The sequence below is a fragment of the Amblyomma maculatum genome, chromosome 5, assembly GCF_055883805.1.
Source record: "Amblyomma maculatum isolate TAMU_Amacu chromosome 5, ASM5588380v1, whole genome shotgun sequence".
NCBI classification, from domain to species: domain Eukaryota; kingdom Metazoa; phylum Arthropoda; class Arachnida; order Ixodida; family Ixodidae; genus Amblyomma; species Amblyomma maculatum.
The window spans coordinates 131870198-131893483 of NC_139348.1; the positions used below are offsets into that span (position 1 = coordinate 131870198).

General features: G+C 44.7%; 1 protein-coding gene across 2 annotated transcripts in view; it reads left to right on the forward strand.

Moving 5' to 3' along the window:
* LOC146189582 (uncharacterized) overlaps positions 1-23025 on the forward strand; it is a 46718-nt gene extending 23693 nt beyond the window's left edge. For both annotated transcript variants that reach the window (XM_084604343.1, XM_084604344.1), the window contains exons 16-27: positions 8-122; positions 731-887; positions 2050-2114; positions 2762-2899; positions 6526-6674; positions 8599-8711; positions 10219-10517; positions 12100-12185; positions 12966-13059; positions 15626-15719; positions 16767-16920; positions 18986-23025. In XM_084604343.1, coding sequence (XP_084460469.1) covers positions 8-122; positions 731-887; positions 2050-2114; positions 2762-2899; positions 6526-6674; positions 8599-8711; positions 10219-10517; positions 12100-12185; positions 12966-13059; positions 15626-15719; positions 16767-16920; positions 18986-19159 — 1638 coding nt within the window. In that variant the 3' untranslated portion in view covers positions 19160-23025. The remainder of the gene's footprint in view (positions 1-7; positions 123-730; positions 888-2049; positions 2115-2761; positions 2900-6525; positions 6675-8598; positions 8712-10218; positions 10518-12099; positions 12186-12965; positions 13060-15625; positions 15720-16766; positions 16921-18985) is intronic.
* The last annotated feature ends 261 nt before the right edge of the window (positions 23026-23286 follow it).

The window sequence follows — 23286 nt, forward strand, 5'->3', positions numbered from 1 at the left end:
CCTGTAGGGGAGACTGCAGCCCCGCAAGTCATCATCCACGCAAACCCTTTGCTCCCGGTTGAATCGGCTGTGGAGGCACATCTCAAAATCGAGAACGGACTTTGAGGCTCAGCCAGATTCCGGTGAGGAGGTTTTCCGCCAGCAGCAACCTTTCCTTGTCCTGTAGCCGTGTCTCTGTTCATGCAGCGGCAAGTTTCTAACCGCTGATGTCCTCTGGTGCTTCCAACTTTGGACCATAAATATGTTTGAATTGAGCCGTGGTTCCATTTCTCGTTCTTGCTAAAAATCTGTTCTGTGTCTCTTTTTTTGGTTGCGTTGATGCTTGGGCGGCAGGAAAGGACACACACTTTCCTGAGAAAATTAGATTCAAACATTTTTACGCCACTCATGTCAACTTTATGGAGTTAAGACTGCACAGGACTATGTGGCTACCATTAATAATGGAAGAGGGTGTAGCCTCGTGTTGGCGATCCACAGTCCAAGTACAGTCCTGACATATTCCTGCAGTTTTGTTATGAATGCGCCCGCCGTTGCCAGCAACAGCGTTTTATTTTCCCTCCCCTATTTCAGCTTATGAAATCTGCGTTTTCAGCAGGAGTAGCATATTTGTCATTAGAATACAGCAATCACTCAATGTGAGCTAACTTCAGTGCTAGCCATTGGTGGTTCTTTAAGCTGACAGAGTTTACGCATTAACCACTTCCCTGTGTCACCCTCCTTCTGCCACCAGGCTTTGTAGGCAAGGGCCTGAGCAGGCACCTGAACCGCATCTGGAACTACCTCTTCAAGGGCCTGGTGGGCACCGTGCTGCTGGTGCTGCTTTTCCCCATTGTGTCGCTCGTCGTCTGCTCAGCATCACTGGTGGCTGCACTCCTGGCACCACTCTGGTGGGTGAACTCCTCGTTTTTCTGCGTGAAAATTCCTTCGATAGTTGGGCATCATTTTGACTTTTTGTACCTATGTTTAGACCATGAACAATCATTACCTTTATGTGTTACCCCCCCCCTTATGTAATACCCACCTGGGGCCTTTAAGGGTATAATAAATTATGATGATCATCATCATCATTACCAAGGATAAAACACGAACCCAAAAATTAGGTGTCTACACTTATTTAAGACGACAGAATTGTAGAACATATAGAGGCACATCACATACGTAGAATTATCATTCTAACAAGTTACGCATTGATGAAGGTTTGAGGCATTTGTGGTACTCCTGAAAGATGAATGCAATAGTGCTGAAGTTTCTTTCAGTGCTCTAACTTGTGGCTGGAATGACTGGCATGTTCTCAGCAAGAAGAACAAGTTTTGGGTAAGCAGCTTCTTCAAAAGTGCCCTAGCTCTAAACCTAGCTCTGAATCTAAGCAAAGGGCTCATTGCGTGGCCAACTACTCAGTCAACTCATCTGGCTCACTGTGTGGCCTGTGTGGCCATCACATTTGCTTTTCACGACTCTGGCAAGACACCGCAACTGCATTGCCTGCGCCAAGAAACATTAGGAAACCCAAGCACCGCGGATGCTTTGAGCTTTGTCCTGCCACTACCGAGGCCATGTTGAGGCAGGAGAAAGCCACAGCAGAGACGCGTGACCGGCGACAGCGTGCCGTGAATCTCAAAACGGATACCTAACATCTGCGTTGGTGTCAGCAAAGCGAAACTGAATGGCCCACAAGCGGCCCTTTTACTCGGTCATTGGCAGCTAGCAAATGTCCACTCACGGTGATGAGACATGGAGAAAACATGAGTGGGTGTTGGAAATGAACTCTGAAGTTATTCGCGTTTTCATAGAAGTGTTCGTGCATATGGTTACCAGTGAAACCATATTCACGTTTTCGTAAAGGTTGCATATGCTCGAGATCGGGGTGCCCGGCCCGGCCTGGCCCATCCTTGGCTCAGGCCCGGCCCGAGGCAGCAGGCTAACGAGCGAGACGGGCCGGGTACAGGCTTTCGGTCCAGCCCGAGCCCCTGAACAGCTCTGCTTCAGAATGCAATCCTGTGTCAAGGTAAACATTGGTAAGAGAGCGTTTCGCTATTTCTGCACGTGCAGGATGCCATGTGTGATGCTCGTCTTTCATCTGGTCATGGTGCTTGCCTACGACTTCGACTCGCCAGGTGTGTTGCGCTCGCTGCTCCTTTGGATGCCTTTTGTCATGTGGCCGTGAAGGAAAGACGAGAGTGCAGTCCACAAGGTTACATGCACAAATACGATCAATTTGTATAAAACTTGTGCACACCGCCGCAATTGTAATGCACTTCATTGACCCGCCAATAGCTTTGGCCACTTTTGTTTGAAATTCTTTGTCTTTCGACACTTTTGTGGGTATGTGTGCAGCCTTAACCCAACAATGCATACTCACATTAAGTGAGTATGCACATTAAGTGAGTATGCATTGTTGGGCCATATTTTTATATGCACTATGCTCTCTCTCTCTCTCTCTCTCTCTCTCTCTCTCTCTCTCTCTCTCTCTCTCTCTCTCTCTCTCTCTCTCTCTCTCTCTCTCTCTCTTTCTCTCCCCTTGTCTCCTAATGTTACATTATCATTTTCCTTTCCATAGCTAATTTTAAGTTCTAGATTTTAATTAGGGCCACCACATTTCTGTCCCCATAAGTGAGTACTGGTATGGTACACCTGTCTTGTATACTTTCCTCTCCAGGGATAGTGTAGGTAGCTTTAATAATTTGAGAGTAATACCTGCTGAATGCACTCCTCCACCCCAGTCTTGTCCTCAATGACTGTCTTTTGTTGCTTCTGTGCACAGCCCCAGAACGCAACCGCATCTGTGTGCTGGGCGAAGCCATCTTGTGGCAGGGACTGGTCCTAGGCCTCATGCAGCCGGTCGTGGCAGCACTGGTGGCTCTCGTCCTATGCCCCATAGCAGCGGGCTGCATCTTTCTGGGTCAGTTGTTCTGCCTTTGTTGCACTTATTGATGGGTCAGAGTATGGAATGCATTCACAGCACACAGTTAATGCCCACTGCTTGTTTGCCAGCTGGTGTGAAGCGTGGCAGAAGGCGTAGGAAGATTTTCCAGTGCCAAGACGAAACAGGCAAAAGTTCATGACGTGGTTCAGCAGTGACGCTGCCCTTATACCAAAACTGTTTCAGACTCGCTCCTCTCGAATTGGGCTGCGCCTTTTGCTGGTTATTCAATGAAACATATCATCGCCACTTCGAAGTGTCGAAGTTTTAGTCTCGAAGCCCGCTTACAAGAAACACGACAAGCCACCATCGTCACAGCGAACTTTTAGTGATATTTTGAGGTGTTGCCTTTTTCTCCATCTTGCTGAAAAAAAACTAGTAGTGTATGCATCAAGAGTGTGGGGATGACATCGGGCTTGCGTGTCTTGCACATTGATTAAGCGGCAGCCGCTCTTGTAAACTTTGTGAAAACCTCGGGTGACGCGGCCAAGAAAAAAAATGGCTGCTAGGTACAATCCGCCCTTCCAAATGGGCGCGACTACATGGAGCTGGTGTGTTTGCTTTATGTAGTTCATTGCAGTTCTCAACGAGGTGACCCCAGGGCTCCGCCATTTATTTCATAAGCTGAAGCTTGGGGAGGGCTAACCCTGCAAGCTCGTGCTCGCTTGGCTGCGCAAGGTTCATGGAGGTGAATGCGTCGAAATGATCGCTTCTGCATAAGGGAAGCACGAGTGTGCATAATATGGCACAGAAGTGGCTAACATAAACGAAAAATCTGAGAGATTTTACGTGGACGAGATTAATAAAGCCTAATGCTTGCAAGGAAAAATGTAGAGCCGCACACTTGAGCTGCTCAGCTGTCGACTGCTGTTAAAAACCTGATTATAGTTGCAACCAGGTTTTCATTATATTCAGTTTTCGCCTGAATATTTGAAAGGACAAAGCAGAGCAGAAACCAAACTGAGGATAAATGTAGAGAAATCTTTCTAGAAAGTGTTTACTTTACTTGAAGTTATAGTAACAGTAAAACACTTCGCGATCCCGCTGAGGTCGAGTGTGACGTGACTGCGGCAGCACCCTTTGCCGCAGCTCGATCGAAGCAACAACGAGTGGGGCTGGGAGAGGGGAGGAGTTAGAGTGTGTTGGAAGCACCATGGCCAGCCTGGTTGAAAGTGCGTGGTTGGTTGGGCTACCGCCACCAGGCGAAGAGACGCCTGCATATTCACTCATGTTCCCGCTCTTGATCTGCCTGCCACCGCCGGCTCATCGCCTCGCATCGCCAGCACTGTCCCGCTGCTGACACACAAGGACTATCGGCGGCGGAATGTCGCGAGTAACCACATGACAACATCGGGTGCACATTGCTCGCCCCCGTGTTTGTTTGTTTTTACTGCGTTCAAGCATGAACTAACGTAGTGCCATGTAGATTCACTGTTGGCACTGAAATATGATTCGTTATATCAACTGCAGTCACTCGTTGTGATTGTAGACGTTCCTCTCATGTCATTTCATGTTTTGTCATCGTGAAACTTACGCAGTTTTGCTAAATTTCCAGTAATTTTATTTTAATACTTCAAAAATTGCTCCAAATTGCATTTTGCCAGTGACATCACTTGCTTCAAGTTGTTAGCGTGTGGTGCGTACTTCCAATCTTCTCCCAGAAATAAAAGTCTATTAGTATCAAGCAACCTAATGCTGTCATCTGACGGCATCTCGTGAGTTGTTTCTAGAGGCAATAAGTCTGTGCATGCAAATGTTATTGTGTTATTGAATAGTGAATTAAATTAGTTTGAACCACAGTCAAGGAATACTGAGAAATCATCTACAAATTTTAAAGCCTTGCTTAAGTTAAATTTTGCAAGGCAGCGACTAAGGCCTCTGTAAAGTGGAGTGGGCGATACAAGAGCCATATTCCTTCTTTTGGCAGATGTGGCTGCCCATCCCACTGAATAGAAATAGATTGAAGGTAAAGGCTAAGTTAATGTTCGGGACATGTTCTGGAAAGCTTAATTTCCAAATCTAACGGTGCAGTCTTGTACGCAGGAGAGCATGTTAGATTATGGTAATGAATAAAATGAGCCCTTTATAAGGGTCTAATGGTCACTTGGGTTGACGACTTTACATAATCCAAAACAGCATCAGAGTAACCACCTGTGAACATGTCACCTGAGCAGCGTGCCTTGAAGAGGATATAACAGAATAACAAAAGCAAAAGGCTGTACGCGAGGGCAGCTAGCAAATGTGAGCAAATCCATGAAACATTTGGCAACTTGCAGAATTATAGGAAAGATCACTTACAAGAATGTTTTTCACAACCAAAAACTGTCGTTCACAGATAGCACTCTCGTACAGTTTATGACATTCTCACGCTTAATCTGGCTGAGAAGGAAGTTGTTGAAAGGGCGCGATACAGTTGCCGAAAAAGCTTTCCTGTGAGTCCGAAATTTCCGCTGACTATGGCAATAATGCCATGTCTTCTTATCTACAACAAATACTCGCAGTGTCCCCTTTTATGTCCAGGTTAGAGCAGTGAATCCAGGAGCAAGGTGAGTCTGGTGCTCTCGAGAAGGGAGTGCCCTGTCCTGTCTTTCTTGAGCTTATATAAGTCTGCAAGCACGAACCAACTAGCTTCGCAACACATATTAAGGGAGTGCATCATTGTACCCTTTTGATAACTGCCCCATACACTTAGTCATGAAATCTGTCTGCAGTAGTCATAGATTAGTTTAAACAGATTGAAGGACGTCCTCCTCTTCCTTTTTTGAGCCACTGACCCATCTCCACATGCACTAGCTCCTTTTGTAAGGCAGAGTGCTGCTGGAGAGAACATAACGCTGAGCCAGGAGGGAGCACAGGTGCAAATCTAAACAATGCTTCATGGATTGTCTTATTGATTTTTAGGCCCACCATTTGCTTTTGCCTGTCTAAGCCATTGACCGTAATTTGTAATTTGTCCTCCTGACACTTAGCAGGGCAATATCATCAGTGTCATTACATGAGGAATTGATTAATCTCATTTGATTGACTCTAATTGAAAATGTAATTGAACCAAATATAAGCCACTTGCTAATTAAATTAATTTTGATTTGATTGAATGTCAACCACCTGCTGGGTCTGGTGGGTTGCAAAGCAGAGTGTCCCCATTTACATTTTAGGGGAGAGTAGGGAGGGGCCGGAAGGTGGCTGCCACCAGGGTCTATATTCAGAGTATGCATTGTTTTCAAAAGTGTCGCTATCCCCCTGACCACGAGTCATCTGATTGATGGACACGCCGGAACTGGAATCGGTGGTGACATCTGCCTCTGGTGTTTCCATCAATCAGGCGACTCTAAGTAGGGGAGGTAATGACACTTATGAAAACAATGCAGGCTCGGAATACGGACCCAGAAGAACCAAGAGAGTAGACACCATGCAAAGGGCTCTGACTAAAGCTGAGAAATGCGCATTGTGAAGAGGATTGGCACGGGAACAATTCATGGTAGCCACTCGCTGAATGTAGTTTCTGCGGCACAATGCCACGCTACATGGCTGGGCCAAAGCTCTAATGGCTTTTGGGGATGATTGCGCTGAGGTGCAACCACAGCTGTGTTCTTTTCTTGGCGCAGTGGCAATGCTCCGGTGGGTGGGAGTCCGATGCTGGGATGCGCTCCTGTTCCACGGTGTGGTGAAACGCCGTGCTCGAGTGCCGCTCGGAGACAGCTGGATGGTGACCAGGGTGGCTGGACCGGGGCTTTCGCAAGACCACCTCTACCAGGTATTGTCCTCCTCCGCTTGCACGCACACACAGACAGTGAGAGAGGTGGGCCAACCATCTTCTTTCCCTGCTAGTATCCTTGTACATGAACATCAATGAATCTGACAGAAGGTAAGGAAGGAAAAAGTACGGCGACCATAGTAGTAGAAGGGAAGACAAAAGTAATTAAAAAAAAAAAAAAAACTTAGAACCCAGCACTATTCAATAGCACAAAAAAAAACTATAGAGATATACAAATCACTAATTTTAAGTGCTAAATGAATGCTGATAGTAATAGTTAAGTGTGAATTGAATCAAATTATACTTATTTTAAATATTTACATTATATACTATACTTGGGATTAGAGAGTGCAGGCGGAGGCCGTGGCCAGGCACACTCACAACTCATCTCAGGAGCCTTCCATCATGTTGCTATCACATCACAACGCGTTCTCCCTTGCACTCAAATCTACTCCTCGCTCTAACTCCACACGCAGCTACAGCTAGTTCATTCCAGTCCAACCACACCTTTGGTTGTCGGCATGCTGTGACAAATGGCAAGCCTCCAGCGTCTCCCACGGGCTCCTTTTCCTCGGTGCTGATTTCTCCTCACCCACTGGTGCCTTCACTGCAGAAGTGACAAGGCAAACTGAAGGAGAAGATTGGAGCACCAGCGCCTGTGCACCGTAACGATCAACACCTCCAATCACACTGGGATGAAAACTTCATAAATGCAAATTTAGAGGCTGGAAAACCCAAGTGGCGCATGAGCTCCAAACAAACAGGAGTGCTTTGTTACTTTTTGTCTTGTCATTGCTTCGGCCTCTAGGATTGAAGCCCTATTTCCTCTGTCTACTTCCCATTCGTATCATTTGTACTTTTGATGAACATGGAGAGCGTCCTTCACCTTTTGAGCATTCGCCCATTCGCCCTCGCTTGTGGCCTGAAGACAACACTTATCGGCTACGATCCTGTTGGTGTTTGTTCGCAGGCGATAAGGTATCGCCTGCTGAAGGAGATAATCACACCCAGGATCGAATACCTGCTTTCTACGTACCCTGGCTATTCCTCCTTCACATGTTCTGCACATACTTTCTCACACATACTTATTAGCTTACGGTCATAAGCTACCACACGGTGCGTAATGCCACTCTATCCTAGAAGGCAGGTAACCCTGACAGATTCCTTTTGCATGTCCCACCCAAACCAATTTTCTGCTCTCAGTTTCCTATGGAGAACTTAATCTTTTCAGATGCTGTTTTCTGCTTCTGACGAAATGAAATGTTTTCCTGCCTAAAATGTGTATAATCAGGCTTTGTCAAAAGCAGTTTGTTAATTTTTTATTGCAAAATACCTAGTGGTTCATTTTTTGCAGCAATATGAAACATCCAAATGCTGCGTTTCAATAAATAAATACTGAAAAGATCGTGGAAATAGCTTCTATTTCAAAGGTGCTCATTGAACCGGAAATTGTGGAAAAAAAAAAAATAGAGATATTACTACTGGCAGCAAAATATGTCGGCATAAAAATGGCGGACAGCATGCTACCCTGCACATTGTTTTGTAAAATATTGTTGACTGCACTTGGTGCATTCCATTAAAAAGAAAAAAAAACCTCTTGTTTGCATTCTGAAGGATGCAAAATTCCTCTGAAACTAAGAGATCATTGATATGTGTTGCGAGTTCGCTTTGAACGCAGTAGTGCAGATGCTGCTCTACCCTGTTGTCTCTTTTAGCATTGTCCCTTTGGTTTTCCTTCTGCGTGGTCTGCTTGTCCTCCGTCTAGATTCCAGTTTTTGTGCTCGCCTCCGAGTTTTTTCTATTTCGGTAAATGCCGGTAAGGTGCAACGGTTTGCGGTGCGCTCTCTTTTTGAGGAGCGTTGGTGAGCTGCCGTTGATTGACAGTGTGGCAAATATAGGTCACCTTTGGCAAAACTTGATGCAGGTCAACCCTGAGCAAGCCTTGGCTGCATTCTTAGCAAAGGTGGAATCGGAACAGCTCCTGATCTATGGGCAGCAGACCGAACAGCAGATCTTGGAGCCACTCAAGGCCTACGAGTGAGTGAGCCTTGCTCATTTGCCGAGCCTTCATACCTTATCGAGGAAAAGTTTCGTTGTACTAGGCAATATCAGCTTACCTCTTCTTGTTTGGAAACAAGTGTCTTTATCCACTGCTTGCATCAGGCAGGATAGGGCATGCCAAGAAAAGCGACCTAGCTGTGGAGATTAAACGTGTGTGGATCGTGTCCTTGAGAGTGTTCCCTGTTATATCTGGGATAGGGCTTCTCGGCTGACTAAGGAAGCAGTTGAGGAGTTTTGGGTGACTTGATTTCAGAAATATAGGTGAACGTATCTTGAGAATTGGAGAGGAATGCGGGGGACAGTTGAGTATTAACCTTCAGCAGTTTATTGTGAACCACGCAGCGGAATTCTGTGAGCACATCATGGCCGGATATCATGCATGCCCAGCAAGGAAATTTCATTACTGTCACTAGTGTTGCACTGAACCTTGTAGTGAAATAGTATTGCAGTGAATGGTCATGACATGCCTCGCTCCATCCGTAGTTTACTACCCGCCGGGGTGGCGCAGTGGTTACGGCGCTCGACTACTGTTCCCAAGGACGCGGGATCGAATCCCGGCCTCGGTGGCCTCTTTTCGATGGAGGCAAAAAGCAGAGTGCCCGTGTGCTGTGCGATGTCAGTGCACGTTAAAGAACCCCAGGTGGTCGAAATTTCCGGAGTCCTCCACTACGGCGTCTCTCATAGCCTGAGTCGCTTTGGGACGTTAAACCCCACAAACCAACCAACCATCCGTAGTTTACAACAAAGTGTTGGAAAAAAAAACAAAAAAAAAATTAGTAGTACTTGCATTTTAGTGCAAGAGAGCTTCCAACCTGGCACGATGAATTTTGCCGATTTCCACATTCCAGTTTCCATGCGCCTAACCAAGTGTTGCTATGGCAGCAACAAAGCCTAGCTTTACTATACAAGAAATGAAGGTGACTTGCTATGAGTGTGACTATCATGACTAAACCTAATTGGACCTAATTGACACTAATTATGTTAACACTAATTGGTCATTTTTCGAGTATTGCTATGGAAACAACTAAGCCTAGCTTTGCCATGCATGAAATGACTATGACTTGCTAGAAGCAACCATGACTACCATGAGTACGTACATGACTAAGAACAAAGCTGATTAGATCTAACCAACACTAATTAGGCGTATAAACTAAGCCAAACCATTGTCTGAGAAAGCTGTAGAGGTAATTTTCCTCTGTAGCCATGTGGCTACTCTCAGGTGGATGCCAACGTTTAGACGGAGGCTTGGACAAGTTGCTACATCACAGAAAGGTAAACCAGCACAGAACACGGGACGAAGACCGGCGCGTTATGTAATCGCGTTCTTTCTTCATCTCATATTCTGCACTAGTTTACCTTTCTAGGAATGCTGGTGAGTTATCCAGCATGTTTTTACTACACATTTTCATCTGCTTCCAGATTAGTACCCATATGCTGCTAATTGTCACCATAAGTGGACACTGCTTCTCCTATCGTGGCGCAGCCGCTTTGTGGAGCAATGCTTCGGTCCATTCGCGGCCACTTTGGCTCGAGACCGGGGTCCCTATCGGGACCTGGAGGCCGAGCTGAGCAACATGGTGTCGGCGCTCAAGGCCGAGGTGGACAAACGCCGGCGTGAGCTGCAGCTGGGCCTTGGGGTGAGCGCTCGACAGCGCACACGTATGTCAGCCGGCGGCCTGCAGTCGGCGCTGGCTGCGGGGGCGGGCCTGGCCCAGCAGTTGCTTCCGCGGTTGCCGTCAGCCTACTGGCATGAGCGGACACTCGAGGAGAAGGACTGGCTTGGTGAGGGCGCACATACATCCTTTGACCCTTTAGCCCTGTAATTATGCACAAACTTGCTAAACGTGTCAGGTGAAAGGTTCTAACTTCCATGATTTCATCACTGATTGTCCCTTCTTTGCAGAAACATAAAAAACTGATAGATTTGTCAAGAAGTATGTGACTAAAAAATAATTGAATTTAGTTGACTGTGATCATTTCTGAGCATCTAAGGAAAGTAAAACTATTTGCACAAACTGCAAAATAACTAAATTCAAAAATAAAAACTTTAGGTGCTGTAATTTTTTTTTTTTCCCCTGTTTTAATGTTACGGTTAGTTCTTGCACACATTTGCTTTATGGCAGGCATGTGTAGTAAATATTGTTGTAGGATAACTATTTACAGACAGGTATACTGCAAGCCCAAAGGTCGATGGCTTGAGACACCAAGTCTGCTCACAAGCATGCACACTACAGTGTCAGAATAGTCAACCTCATTACTGAGTCATTCACTTCTTCGTCCTCTGAGGGCTTTAGCATCACCCCCCCCCCCCCCCCCTTTTTGTCACTGAAAAAGCACAGTCCTGGTAAATACTAGACTGGCAAGATAAAGTTGGAATAAGGATTGAACAACCTCAATCTGTTGTCTAGTGGACGGGGGCTTTAGATGCAGACGGGCCATCTTATATGTCACGGTGGTCACAAGGCATAGAATGCTCTAAAGGGTCATATAGCAAAGCAGAAGGTTTTCGCAGATCCCCACGCAGTGAGGCAGTACTCGTAGCATGGTAAGTGAGCCCTGAGAATAGTAGACATTATAGTGGTGAGGGTCACTGTGGTGTTCCAGTGAACCTGTGTGCTACAAGACAGACAGCGTTAGCTGTAACCTTAGGCTGTCATGTGATGTAACTGTCAGGTGGCCACCCAGCTGAGTGAAAGGGGAAACAGGCATTTTCAACTGCTAACATCAGTGGTGCATCCTGTTTCAGTGGAATTCTTATTTTTCTAGAATAATAGTAATACATCATTTGATAGATACGTTAGGGTTCTGAATATAGCAGCTTACCACGCTCCCCTACTTCGCCTAATACTACCCACTTATTGGGCAGAAACTTGGAGTTTGTTAACTTGAGTTGAGAACCCTGGATTTTATCATGGAAGGGAAGACGATACAAGAGATGGTAAGGGGTGACAAGTTGGTAAGGGAACAAGTGCAACTTAATAATATTATTGCTGAAACGGGAATATAAAGGGCACCCAGGACGAAGAGAAGATGAGCAGTGCTCCTATGGGCTAACTGAGATTTCTTGAATAGGCACACACAGTGGGGAAAGAAGCTGCAAGGAATCGTGGGGGCAGACCAAGTTTGCAGGGATAAGGTGACTGCAGCTGACACTGAACAGCATTAATCGGAGGGAAATGGGAGAAGCCTTTGTCCAGTAGTGGACCCAATTAGGCTGATGATGTCTATAATTACCATAGTTGCTAGGACAGCCTTCTGTATATGCCCTCAAAGCTCTGTCATCTATGCCAGTGAAGTGCTGTGTCCAGAGGCCTGTCCCTGCTAGTGATGTTTTGGTTCTAGATATGTCCTCTTCTTTCTGCAGGTCTGGCCGCCCAACTGTATTCCGAGATATTCTCTCCCGAGTTTCTCGTGCCCCTGCTGGAGGATGATGTGGCCTTTCCACTTCAGGTTAGTTCATTCATCTTTACCTTATGGGATCCGAGCGTTGTTAAGTATCACCCGCGATACAGCAACAGAAGAAAACGGGGTTCTGGAAAGTGAAGCTGACCTCAGAGTACTGTAGCGTTGCACATGGCCTTCTATGATCTGCCTCCACAGGACTTCAAGTCCAACTGTGCTTGGGTCCATAAGCTGAGCCAGTCTTTGTGTAATCATAGTTTAGCAACATGTTGCACGTGTACGCGGCGCATTCTTGTGTAATTTCAGAAAGCGCCTCACGTGCCTTAATCACATGCCCAGATACCTTCATTGAAAATTTTGAGCTGTAAAAAGAAGCGCTGGGTATACATTAGCATCCAGCACAAAGCGAGCCACCACTGACTGTGACAAATTTTAAGTTGCATTTTACTTATATATTGTAACGAGATCAAGTAAAGACTGCTTGGTATGATGAATATCTTTACTTGATGTAGCCGTGGCGTGCTTATTTTGTAACTGCAGAAAGGGAAGGAGGTATGTATATCTTTACTTGATGTAGCCGTGGCGTGCTTATTTTGTAGCTGCAGAAAGGGAAGGAGGTATGTATTCGCAGCAGCTGACAGTCAAGCTTACCTCCATGTATGCTTGCGAATGCATTGATGTGCGAGCTGACCATGGCAAGCTGTTGCTCTTGGGAGCAAGTTAATGCGACAGTGTGATAGGAGAGGTATGTTTTTGGGGAGCACACGCTCCTCTTTCACCCATCGTGCACCTGAAAGTGGCTGCTGTTTGTTTTTCCCATTCAAACAGGCGGTGGACGTTGATCTGAGCAGGTACAAAGAGCTCTCCCAGATGCATTCGTCTGTGGACCTGGATGTCTCTAGAGTGATACACCTTCCCAAAGGTCAGTCTGTCGTACACTGTGACTTTGCACTGAGCAACCCTGGCATGTAAGGTACAGACTTTTAAAGGGGCCTGGGGAGGAATTATAGTTTGCCTATAGACAGTTTCCTCATTATTACTGCCGTATTGGAGAAGTCGTGCCCATGGCTCTGTCAAGCTGTCAAACGGCAGCTTTTACCCCGGGCTCCCGCCATCATTTGTACCAAGATGGCAAATAAATTGAATTGAATTGAATCTAATTCCTGATCTGGGGACAAAAGCCATGCTGGCTTAGTTGGCCAGCCATAGCTGTGTTTGGTTGAATGCGAGTAGTCGTTGAGTATGTTGTGCATGCATGTTATTTTTAACTTATTGGCTTAGGAGGTGCTTGTGTTCTGAATAGCGATTATTTGACAGTTTTCACGTGCAAAGCTTATAGTTTTGCACTGCTGTCACGGTTGATATGTTGCTGGTTCATGTGATTTCCCGTTTCATATGATCAAAATTGTAGGCAGTAAATTATCTCCTATAGATTTACACTATTTTCGCCCGGTTACTATGTTCAAAATTTCAACAAATAGTCATATAATACGTTTTGCGATCAACCGGTTATGTGTTAACGAGCACTCTCTACGTAAAAAACTGATCAGCGGCGCTCATTCGCCACAGTTACTTTCCTGCAGTGCTTAGGTGCGAAGGGGCGAAGCATCTAAAAAAAAAAAAAGCCAACGAGTCAACATTCGAGGCGACCATTCCCGAAGAAACGTGACTTAATGAGGAGCAATGTGATGGCTTCTTTGTGGTGCCTTAGGGGCACATGAGTGAACCATTTGATAACTACAACTATGTGCTTGAATACGAGCAGGCCAGGTCTGGGGCACACAGCATGAGCAAAAACACGGCGACTGTAAGCTATTGCAATGGCTTCTCCGCATTTCACTGGTGTAAGGAGGCCAAGCGTCCGGAAACAATCAAGGCAGCGATTTTCTTACCGGATTTGTTACTAAATCTCTCCACGCTTACGACAACCCAGATACGGACTGAATTCTGCGAGAGCTAAAAAAGGAGCTGGGCATACTGAATGTCTATAAATGCTAATCTATACTTTTATGCACGGGGTTATCAATTCTAAATGCCTTTGTGCTTCATTCAGCAGTTAAATTTTTCTAATCGGGTAGTTCGGATCATACTTTTTCCCGGATAATGCTTTTCTTTTTTACCTTGTTTAAGAAAACATGTAGAAGAGGATTTACTGTATGTGTGCATACAAAATTTGGGCAGGGCCACAAGGAGGCAATTTTTTAAATAAATTACACAGGAAGGAAGTATACTGCTCATAGTGTTGAAAGCAGAACATTCTTCCTCACTGTCGTAGCAGCTTTTTTAAATTTTGGTCAATCTTAGCTGGGAGGCCCTGTATATGCACTCGCATGCATGCACACACATTTAGACACATGTAGAAAAACATTAGAAATGCATCCTTTTTGCTCCCAAAACCAGCATGCATGCACACATACATTTAGACGCATATAGAAAAACATTAGAAACGCGTCCTTCTTGCTCCCAATACCAGCATGCATGCATACACACACACACATTTAGACGCATATAGAAAAAAATTTAGAAATGCGTCCTTATTGCTGCCAAAACCGGCATACATTATTATTATTATTAATTGGTTCGCAGGAAGGGAAAGGTTCAGAATCGTCACTTGTTTCTGTGGACACCTAAACCCGTAAGGGAAGAAGGTGGGATTTAAAGTGGAGAGAAGGAGGAGTTGTAGTGGAGGGCTACGGAGTAATTTCGACCTCCTGGGGATCTTTAATGTGTGCTGACATCGCACAACACACAGACGCCTCTTCGTTTCGCCTCCATCGAAACGCAGCCGCCGTGGTGGGGTTCGAACCCTGGTACTCCGGCACAGTAGTCTGGCGTCTTACCACTGCACCACCCAGGCGGGGTCAGCATACATGTACACACACACACACATTTAGATGCATATAGAGAAACATTAGAAATGCTTCCTTTTTGCTCCCAAAACCAGCGTACATGCGCGTGCACACATTTTGACGCATGTAGAAAAACTAAGTATGTCCTTTTCATTCCCAGGGAGCAAGGAGGGCACACTTTTACCTTTTTTCTGACTCTCTAAATGTGATTTTCAAATACATTGTCTACATATTAGGATTACCTCAGGTCTGATTCATGATATTAAGCACGATATACAATCGCTGCCGAATATTTTATTCGATTTCAAAATTGCACATGTTCCTGCAGGTTTACTTTCTCCTTCTTTCTTATTTATTAATTTTTTTCAGTTTGTGTATTATGCAATGTGTTGATGTTTTTCTTATGAGCTTCTTATTTATGATCTTTTGTAATTAAACGTCCCTCTACAATAGGCCTTACTGGCTGCCTGTGTAATTATAATTTTTACAAAAATAAACTTTGTTTTATGCATTCATGGGAATAGGAAAATAGTTGCCACTTTATTTTATTCTAAATCCCGCCCGTATTTTTTGCTTCACTGCTGCGACTTCGTGATGCACTGTTTTGCAGCCTTGCTGAGAGTTGTTTTCTTCGTGCAGGAAAAATCCACATCCACACCCCTTACTTGGACCTGTCTGCCTTCAATCCGCAGTCGTCAAGCACTGCCCGCACTACGGCATCCAGAACGAAAAGGTGACTGCTAACACAAGAAGCAGTTGGAGGGGACGGGGGTGGGCAGCTTGCACAAATGGTTCAAAATTTTGCTGCATGAATTATTTCTGGTAATCACTTATGTCAGAGGAGGGTCACATTCGGAGCCCACATTACTGAAGGTACAGATCTCTCTCTGCAGCAGTCTTTTTTTTTTTTTTTATTGCAAATTTAGCATCTTAAAGAAAATACATTTCATTATGACACTAAATTTGCCGCACATCATAAAAGGTGCTATTGAAGGATAATGTTATGAAGCATTACAAAAATGCATGCAGCCGAGTTATACGTAAAAAGTCACCTAAACTCCAAGCATAAATGTTTTTCATAACCATACACATGATAGATTGGGGGGAAAGGGGTGCGTACACGGGGAAATGAGAGCACGCAACCGCTGCCTGAGGGAAGCAGATGTCAAGTGCCCCTGAAGCGGATCTTGTGGCAAAGAGGCAGGGGGAGTTTGCGGCATGTCTGTTACCCAAGAAAGCACACCAGCTGTTATGTTAATGACATCTGTGGCAGCTGGATCGAGTGAATGAGTATAGGTACTGGGTGAGATTGACGAGCAGCATGTATGAGCTGGGTATGATGAATTTCCTTATAGGTTTTAGGGCTTCTTCGAAATCAGTCATTATGTGCACCTTAGCTGTAATGCTGCTATGGCATTCAAAATCGCTTGCAGTTCAAAGGCAAGATGTGTCAGTACCATAGGTTTGACTGCTGTTCAGGTGAAGGTGTGTTGGTTGAACCACCTGTTGGCGTACTGCATCTGTATAAGGAAAACAGCCATCAGGGGTTGTTTTAAGGAGCTAGTGGAAATTGCTATGCAGAGAACTGTAACTTCTTAAGGCAAACAGGCTTGTTATAAATGATGTGACACTAGTCCCGTGGAGTTGGCTCAGGCTCAAACTTTGGACAAAGGGAAGCTTTTCATTGTCTTGGGCTAAAGAGGCGTTAAATTGACTGTTACTATCGTCCTTTTAATTTTGCCTCTGAGCTACCGCATCCTCTCTCCCTGTGCTGTGGCAGGCCACCATGGAAGAGTAGGAAAGAAAGCGACAGCGAGCGGCCCAGTCTTCCCCCAGCGGTGCCCCACCCGGCGAAGATTGCGCTGATCATTTTCAACCGTGAAAATGAGGATCCCATACCCCTGGACTCAGAGGCCTGCCAACAAGTGCTCAAGGTCAGTTGTGTGCCATAGGGATGAGTGTTCACTTTGTGCATTTTAGCCCTAGTTCGCCACTTTTGGGCAGCATTTAACTCGCCAGTGACCTTCTCAGAATTTTAATGCCTTTCTGTTTATGTACTTGTGGTTTCTCTGCCATCTTGTACTGCATGATGGCAAAATGAACAGTATTATTTCAAATTGCAGTAGTATGTTAGTATAATTAGTAGTATTAGTTAGTAGTAGTAGTAGTAGTAGTAGTAGTAGTAGTAGTAGTAGTAGTAGTAGTAGTAGTAGTAGTAGTTAATAAATAAGCAGTAATATTTCAAACTGCAGTTGCACAGAAATTAAATTTCAGAAACCCGCCACGGTGGTGAGTGGTTATGACGCTTGGCTGTCGAGCCCAAGAATACGGGATAAAACCCCAGCCATGGCGGCCACTTTTCAATGGCTTGTGTACTGTGCAATATCAGTGCACGTTTAAGAATTCCTGATATTCGTAATTTCCGGAGCCCTCCACTATGGTATCTCTCATATTCTTAGTTGCTTTGCCATGTTAAAACCCTGTGAACCAAACCTAAACCAAATTTCAGCACAGACTTAAGTGGTATGTTAACCGAATTAGCACACTGAAAACTGCATTTGGAATGCTAGTACAAAACAGGGTGGTTCCAATTCATCGTCATCCATGGTCATTCTAGCATTGGGGTTGCATACATCAGATGCCACCTTTTTATTTTTACTTTTCTCGCCCAGTTTATTTTAGGACTAACAGGTTTTGCAACATAGTAGTTGACTCCTTATATAAGTCGATTCACTTATTCATGTCTGTTTTTAAAAAATAAAACATTTCAACGTATATAAGACATTTAAAAAGCATTTCACTTTTTGTGATGAGGGGCTGTGTGATATAGAATTAAGTGAATTCTTAAAATTGAGAAATATGCACCCAACCATCACGGATTATTAAATCAGCGCCTTTCCTGTTCTGTGAACCAATTATTATATCATTATGTCGTACGTAACAGGTTTTATGGTAACAGCTTTAAGGGCACATTTTCCAGAAGACAGCTTCTGTGTACACCTGTTACTGCACCTGTGCCTTCTATGCACTTTGATGTACAGCCACTGTGATGCCATAACAGCTTTCCCAGAGAATACGACAAATGGCTCTGAATACAGGGCGATCTCGTTGATGCGATTTTATTGGGAATTGAAAGATAAAACGTACTACCTGAAAATCATACTATCTGAAACAAGCTCCAAAAGGTCGCAAATAAAGCATAACTGGCACTGATCTTACTTCGAGTACCATGCTTCGAATAAGTTTACTTGTCAGTCTGTGCTGGACTGGTGTTTCCTCAGTGTCCCGAACTGTCTTTTTCAAAACTGGCCGAAATGAGTTGCAGTTTCATTTCTTAACTCTGCAGCCACAATAAAGCTGCAAGGAGCATCTAAAACATGGCTCTCTGCCAACATCACCAAGAGGGTTACACCGGTAGATTGGTAAGCATGCGGTGATGTAATTAGTACACAGCATCTTGCATGCTGCCTAGGTCAACGCTGGAGACACGCCAGTGAGGTTATGAAACTGAGGAACACACTACGAAATATTGGGGGGGGGGGGAGTAAATTTCAACAAAAAAAGTGCGACGGGGCTTCTGCACAAGCAACCAGTACAGAAACATCGACCATTAGTGTTATTGCAACTGCTGTCACCCGTGCTAGCACTTTTTCACTGCCCCCTAGAAGGAAATTCTAAACCATGCAAGCTTTTTATTTGTTTTTGTGATTGTGTTATCCAAACCCACATGAAAGTGCAGTCGTTATTAGCCTTATGAAAATTCATTGCCGTATGGTGTTGGCTGGGGATAATAAAGAGGAAAAAAGTCTCAATGTGCCAAAAAACACACTAAGCGGGGTGGCATCAATGAGATTTTACTTTAAATAGCAGTATTGCCATATTCACCTTTGTGAGATGTCATTGGATCTTGCATGATGCAGTGGTAACCGTCTTGTATTGGCTCTTGTGTAATTTGACTGTGTAATTTGCAGAATGATTGACGATGCTCTCTGTGTGCAGGCCGTGTGCAGCGGGAGCAGCAATGCGGAGCCTGTGGGAAGCAGCGGTGCCAGCAGCAGCACGCCGTCAGTAAGCCTCCAGGTGACACCATCAGCCGAGGACGTCAGCCTCGAGCCTCAGGGCCAGAGAGCCACTTACACTCACAGTGGACAAGCGTACAGCACATGTGTGTGAAACAAGAGAGAGGGGGGGCCAACGCTTATTGAGCTCTGACTGCAGGAAGAGGGAGCTGGATGCCTCCTCTGTAACCTATCGTTATAGAAGGTACCTCGGTATACCCCTCGGTGTACCTCGGTGTCAGCCTCTCGTCATAGAAGGTACCTCGGTGTCTTCAGTGGTGCAAGGTGGGGGCAGGACATGGACAGCCATAGTCATTTCTCAGCAGTTCCCAACTTGTTGGACAGGGTGCTTTGTTATGTGGACAGTGCGAATTAGAAAAATGCGGGTGCCTGAACTTGTGCCTGTTTAACCCCGGCTACAGTTTCTCACTTAATTCATCTTTACAACTAATCCGCCTCGTGCCATTGTGGCCCGTGTAATAGAATTTGTGTGGGCTTTTGAACTTTGTCAATCTCCATTTCGCATTGTACGCTCGGGGACTGAACACGAATCACTGTCTACAAGAGAGGCTGCACTGGGAATCTCTGCTCTGAAGCGGCAGCTACTACTGAGAACAGCCCCAACCCATGACACTGGCCACCACGGGCAGCAGCTGAAGTGCAAAGTATTTTAGGTCATGTGCATTATGGGAGCAGGTTCTGGCGTTTTGGTTTGACATGTGCGAAAATGGGTCAGCAAAAACTTATTCACCCCTGTATCAGCTGCTGTTGAGAGGTCACCAGAAATGCTTGAAAATGGGTGCCAGGCATGTTTTGTTTTAAGGTGTCCAAGGTACTGTTCCTGTATCAAAAAAAAACAGCAAAACATGACAAGGGAGAATGCCGCCTACTGCTTTAGAGAAGGCTCTCGTCCTCAAGTCGTGACTGACCATACCTGTCGTCCTCAAGAAGCAGCGGTGGCACCTTAAGAGTGTGGTGCAGCTGTCGTGTGTCCAGGTTCCAGACAGTTCAAGCATAGAGCTTGTGAAGGAGCTGTCACTGCCATCAGCGTCACGTGGACAGTGTTTGGTGCCTGCAAGGTGTTGTCAGTAGCCTGGACGTGGGTGAGCTCTGAAGGGCAGTTAAAGGGATTTCTGGGAACATTTCTAGACTGATCGCATCAAATGTTTTATAATTTCAAATCTCACACACGGCAGACCGCTCTTCAGAGTGTATGGTGAAGCAATGTTTAAGCAGCAAACTGGAACTCGATTCTACACTTGATGCAGTGACGATTTCACAAGTGTTAATGTACAGTGAATGGCTGAAATTGTTACTAAACATCCCGACTCCACTCATAAAATTCCAAGGAAGACCTAATACAGGCCTTAAAACTTGTTTTACATGTGAGGAGCAAGCGTCAAAGTGTGGGTGATGTTTTTGACATCGTAAATGCAGTGCTGCCTGTATTCACCTGAACTGAGGCTACGCAAATAGAAGGCCTTAAAATTAATTTATGCAGGAATGAAATGACGCATTTTGGCAGTCAAACTCAATGAAGGTGATAGGAACATGAGGTGAGTGACAAGAGGAAAAGCTGAAGTAAAAATTTCATTCGAATTTGTCAGTCTTAAAGAAGTCCCAGAGTTGTCCTTCAAGAGCTTGACGTCCCACATTTTCCACTGCACAAGAGTTGACAAGGCCACTGCTTTTGGCACTCCAAAGAAATATGTTTTTCTTTTTGCATAATGTAGATCCAAGTTGATCATTGCATCACCTGTGTGTTTAGCCATTTGTACCACTGGGCTGCCAACGGGTGTTCCTCGTGAGCGTCATTTTTGAAAGCATGGAACAATGCAAGTACAAAAACGACTGGTGAACCGATTACGCCGTTCCGCCAGCTGTTGAGACTTGGTCTTCTGTACAAGCGAGGCTGTGTAGTCCAACGCAAATTTTGGCTTCGATTGACTGTCTTTTTCATGTCGCGTCTTTTTAGATTGGTAAACTACTGTGTTGTGTGACAGAGGGCTATTGGTTCAAAAAAAAAAAAGAACTAACCAATGCGGTGAACAGGCTTGAGACTGAATGGACACTGGATTGCTTGCTGTGCCTGCTCGCAGTGTGTGTGTTGTAATGGTAGTCTAAAATAAGCCTGTGTTGGCAACACTGAGCAAATCATTTCAGATTATTTTTGTGTTTCATGATTGGCAGCAATATGAGCCTTGGCTCTCGTTTCGTTTCTTATGCTTTGCTTGCATGGCTTGTTTTTGCGGTTGTGCGTGCGGCAAAAATTTTGTCGGCATTAATTTTTTGGTGTTTGACGAGTTTCTTGCAGATTTGCAGTGTCTGCGATATCATTCGTGAGCTGCTAAATAACTTCAGAAACGTCCATTGTCTTGGATGATGGCAGCTTGGGGCATTCCTTACACAGTGCTTTGCCATTTTTTGCAGTATTAGCAACACTACGGTAGTTGTGCTTTGCCAACATGCCCTTAGTGTGAATGGAAGTTTTTTAGTGGTGGTCACTGTTCGGGGTCCTTTGTTTTATGGGGTATAGGGTGGATTTAGGCTTTCAAAGGCAAAGTATATGTGCTTTTCTTGGTGGCCTTGCTAATTGAAAATGTTTATAGCATACTTCATAACCAAGAGTCATCACTTTGTACTTTGTTGAGCACAGGCTAAACCTCATTGCAGGGTTCCGGCATTGCAATACCAGGCAAGGAACAGCCATTGGAATACTTCCTGGAGCCTTTTTTTTTTTCTGCATACACTGTTCTTATATAACCTTTTTTTTTTTAGTGTTCGCGCATAACTTGTAAAAGAAAAAGATAAAAGAGCCTTGTTTCACAGGAAAGTCAAGACTGTTAGATATGACGAGGACAAGGGGCAAGAAAATGCATACTACAACACGAGCGTCGTTTTTATTTATTTCCCTTTCTTTCCCTCTTGTCCTTGCTGTATGCTCTTGCATTTTCAACTTTTCTTAAAATGAACCAACTAGCTTGCACGAACATTCTACTAAAGCATTTCTGCTCTTGTAGTGGCAATGTGGGTGGGAGAGCAGTAAAAGCTTACTTTTACCTTTTGTCACATACAACAATTAATGAAGTCTTATAAATCCTGACTTGAAGAAGCAACTTCTCAAGTCATTTGGACTGCCTAGTCGTATACCATGCCTGCTTGTCACTGCCACCTACAGGTTGTTGTGTTTTAAAGCAGGGTTTAGATGTTGTTTTACAGATGCATCTCTTACAAGTTGTAGCAGCACCTTTGTAACTTCTCATGTGTCGTCAAGGGTATTGATACTTCTTTTTTTTTTATGGCTATTGCGTTGCGAGAATTTCGGCGCACTAGTTGACGACACATTTGCTGCACGCTGCTCCATTCAGAGCTAACCATTCCTCTGGTCTCTGCCCATTCAAAGACAAGAACTTTGACGCCAAGCAGAATTTGGGCAGCCCAAGGAAAGACACTTCACGATAGGTGGGGTTTTCGGCAGCACGAGCTTAAACGAGGGCTTTGTGGAAACCTCAGGCTAGTGAAAACGTTTTTGACACAACCGCGTTTCGTTGGAAGTAGTGGAGGCCTCCTCATCAGTGGTATAGGCCCCAACACCAAGGGTTGTGAAGGAGGATGTAGTGAGGGTGAGATTATAACATGCTTAGGGGAAAAAATGACCAGCAGCAGTATCTTGCCACAAAAAGTTTAGGGTGGAAAAAACACTGAGATAAAGAGAACAACATCTACAGAGCAGGAAATGACAGTACAAAAGAACAGGGGGATAAACATTTTAAGAGGAAACTTAAAATTTTCTACTGTGTATTATGACACAGGTGTTACCTTTTTGTAGGATTTTGCAGCCTGCCAGGGTAGAATTTTATACTTTCACGATGCCCCTGCTATCTGCTATCATGTTCATTTTATCTCCCTTTGTTGCTCTTATTTCTTGTTCTATACCTGATCAGCTTGTTTCCACTCCTTCCTTTTGCTCTTTTTTTTTTTCTGGCATTCTTCTCTAATTGAGCGTGTTTATTTTCATTTTTCACTTTCTTGATTATTGCAGTGTTGCCACATTTTCATAATCGATTCCAGCGGCACTTTTCCTTTTTTAATTCTCACAATCGTTCTTAGTTAATGTGGCCATTACTTTGCTTACTTTCTGAACAAAAAATGTTTCTCTGGTCTGCTTATGTGTCATCATCTTTCACCCTCACCATATGCCTCCGGAAAAATTTCAGTTGGTGGTATGCTCCGGGTGGATGT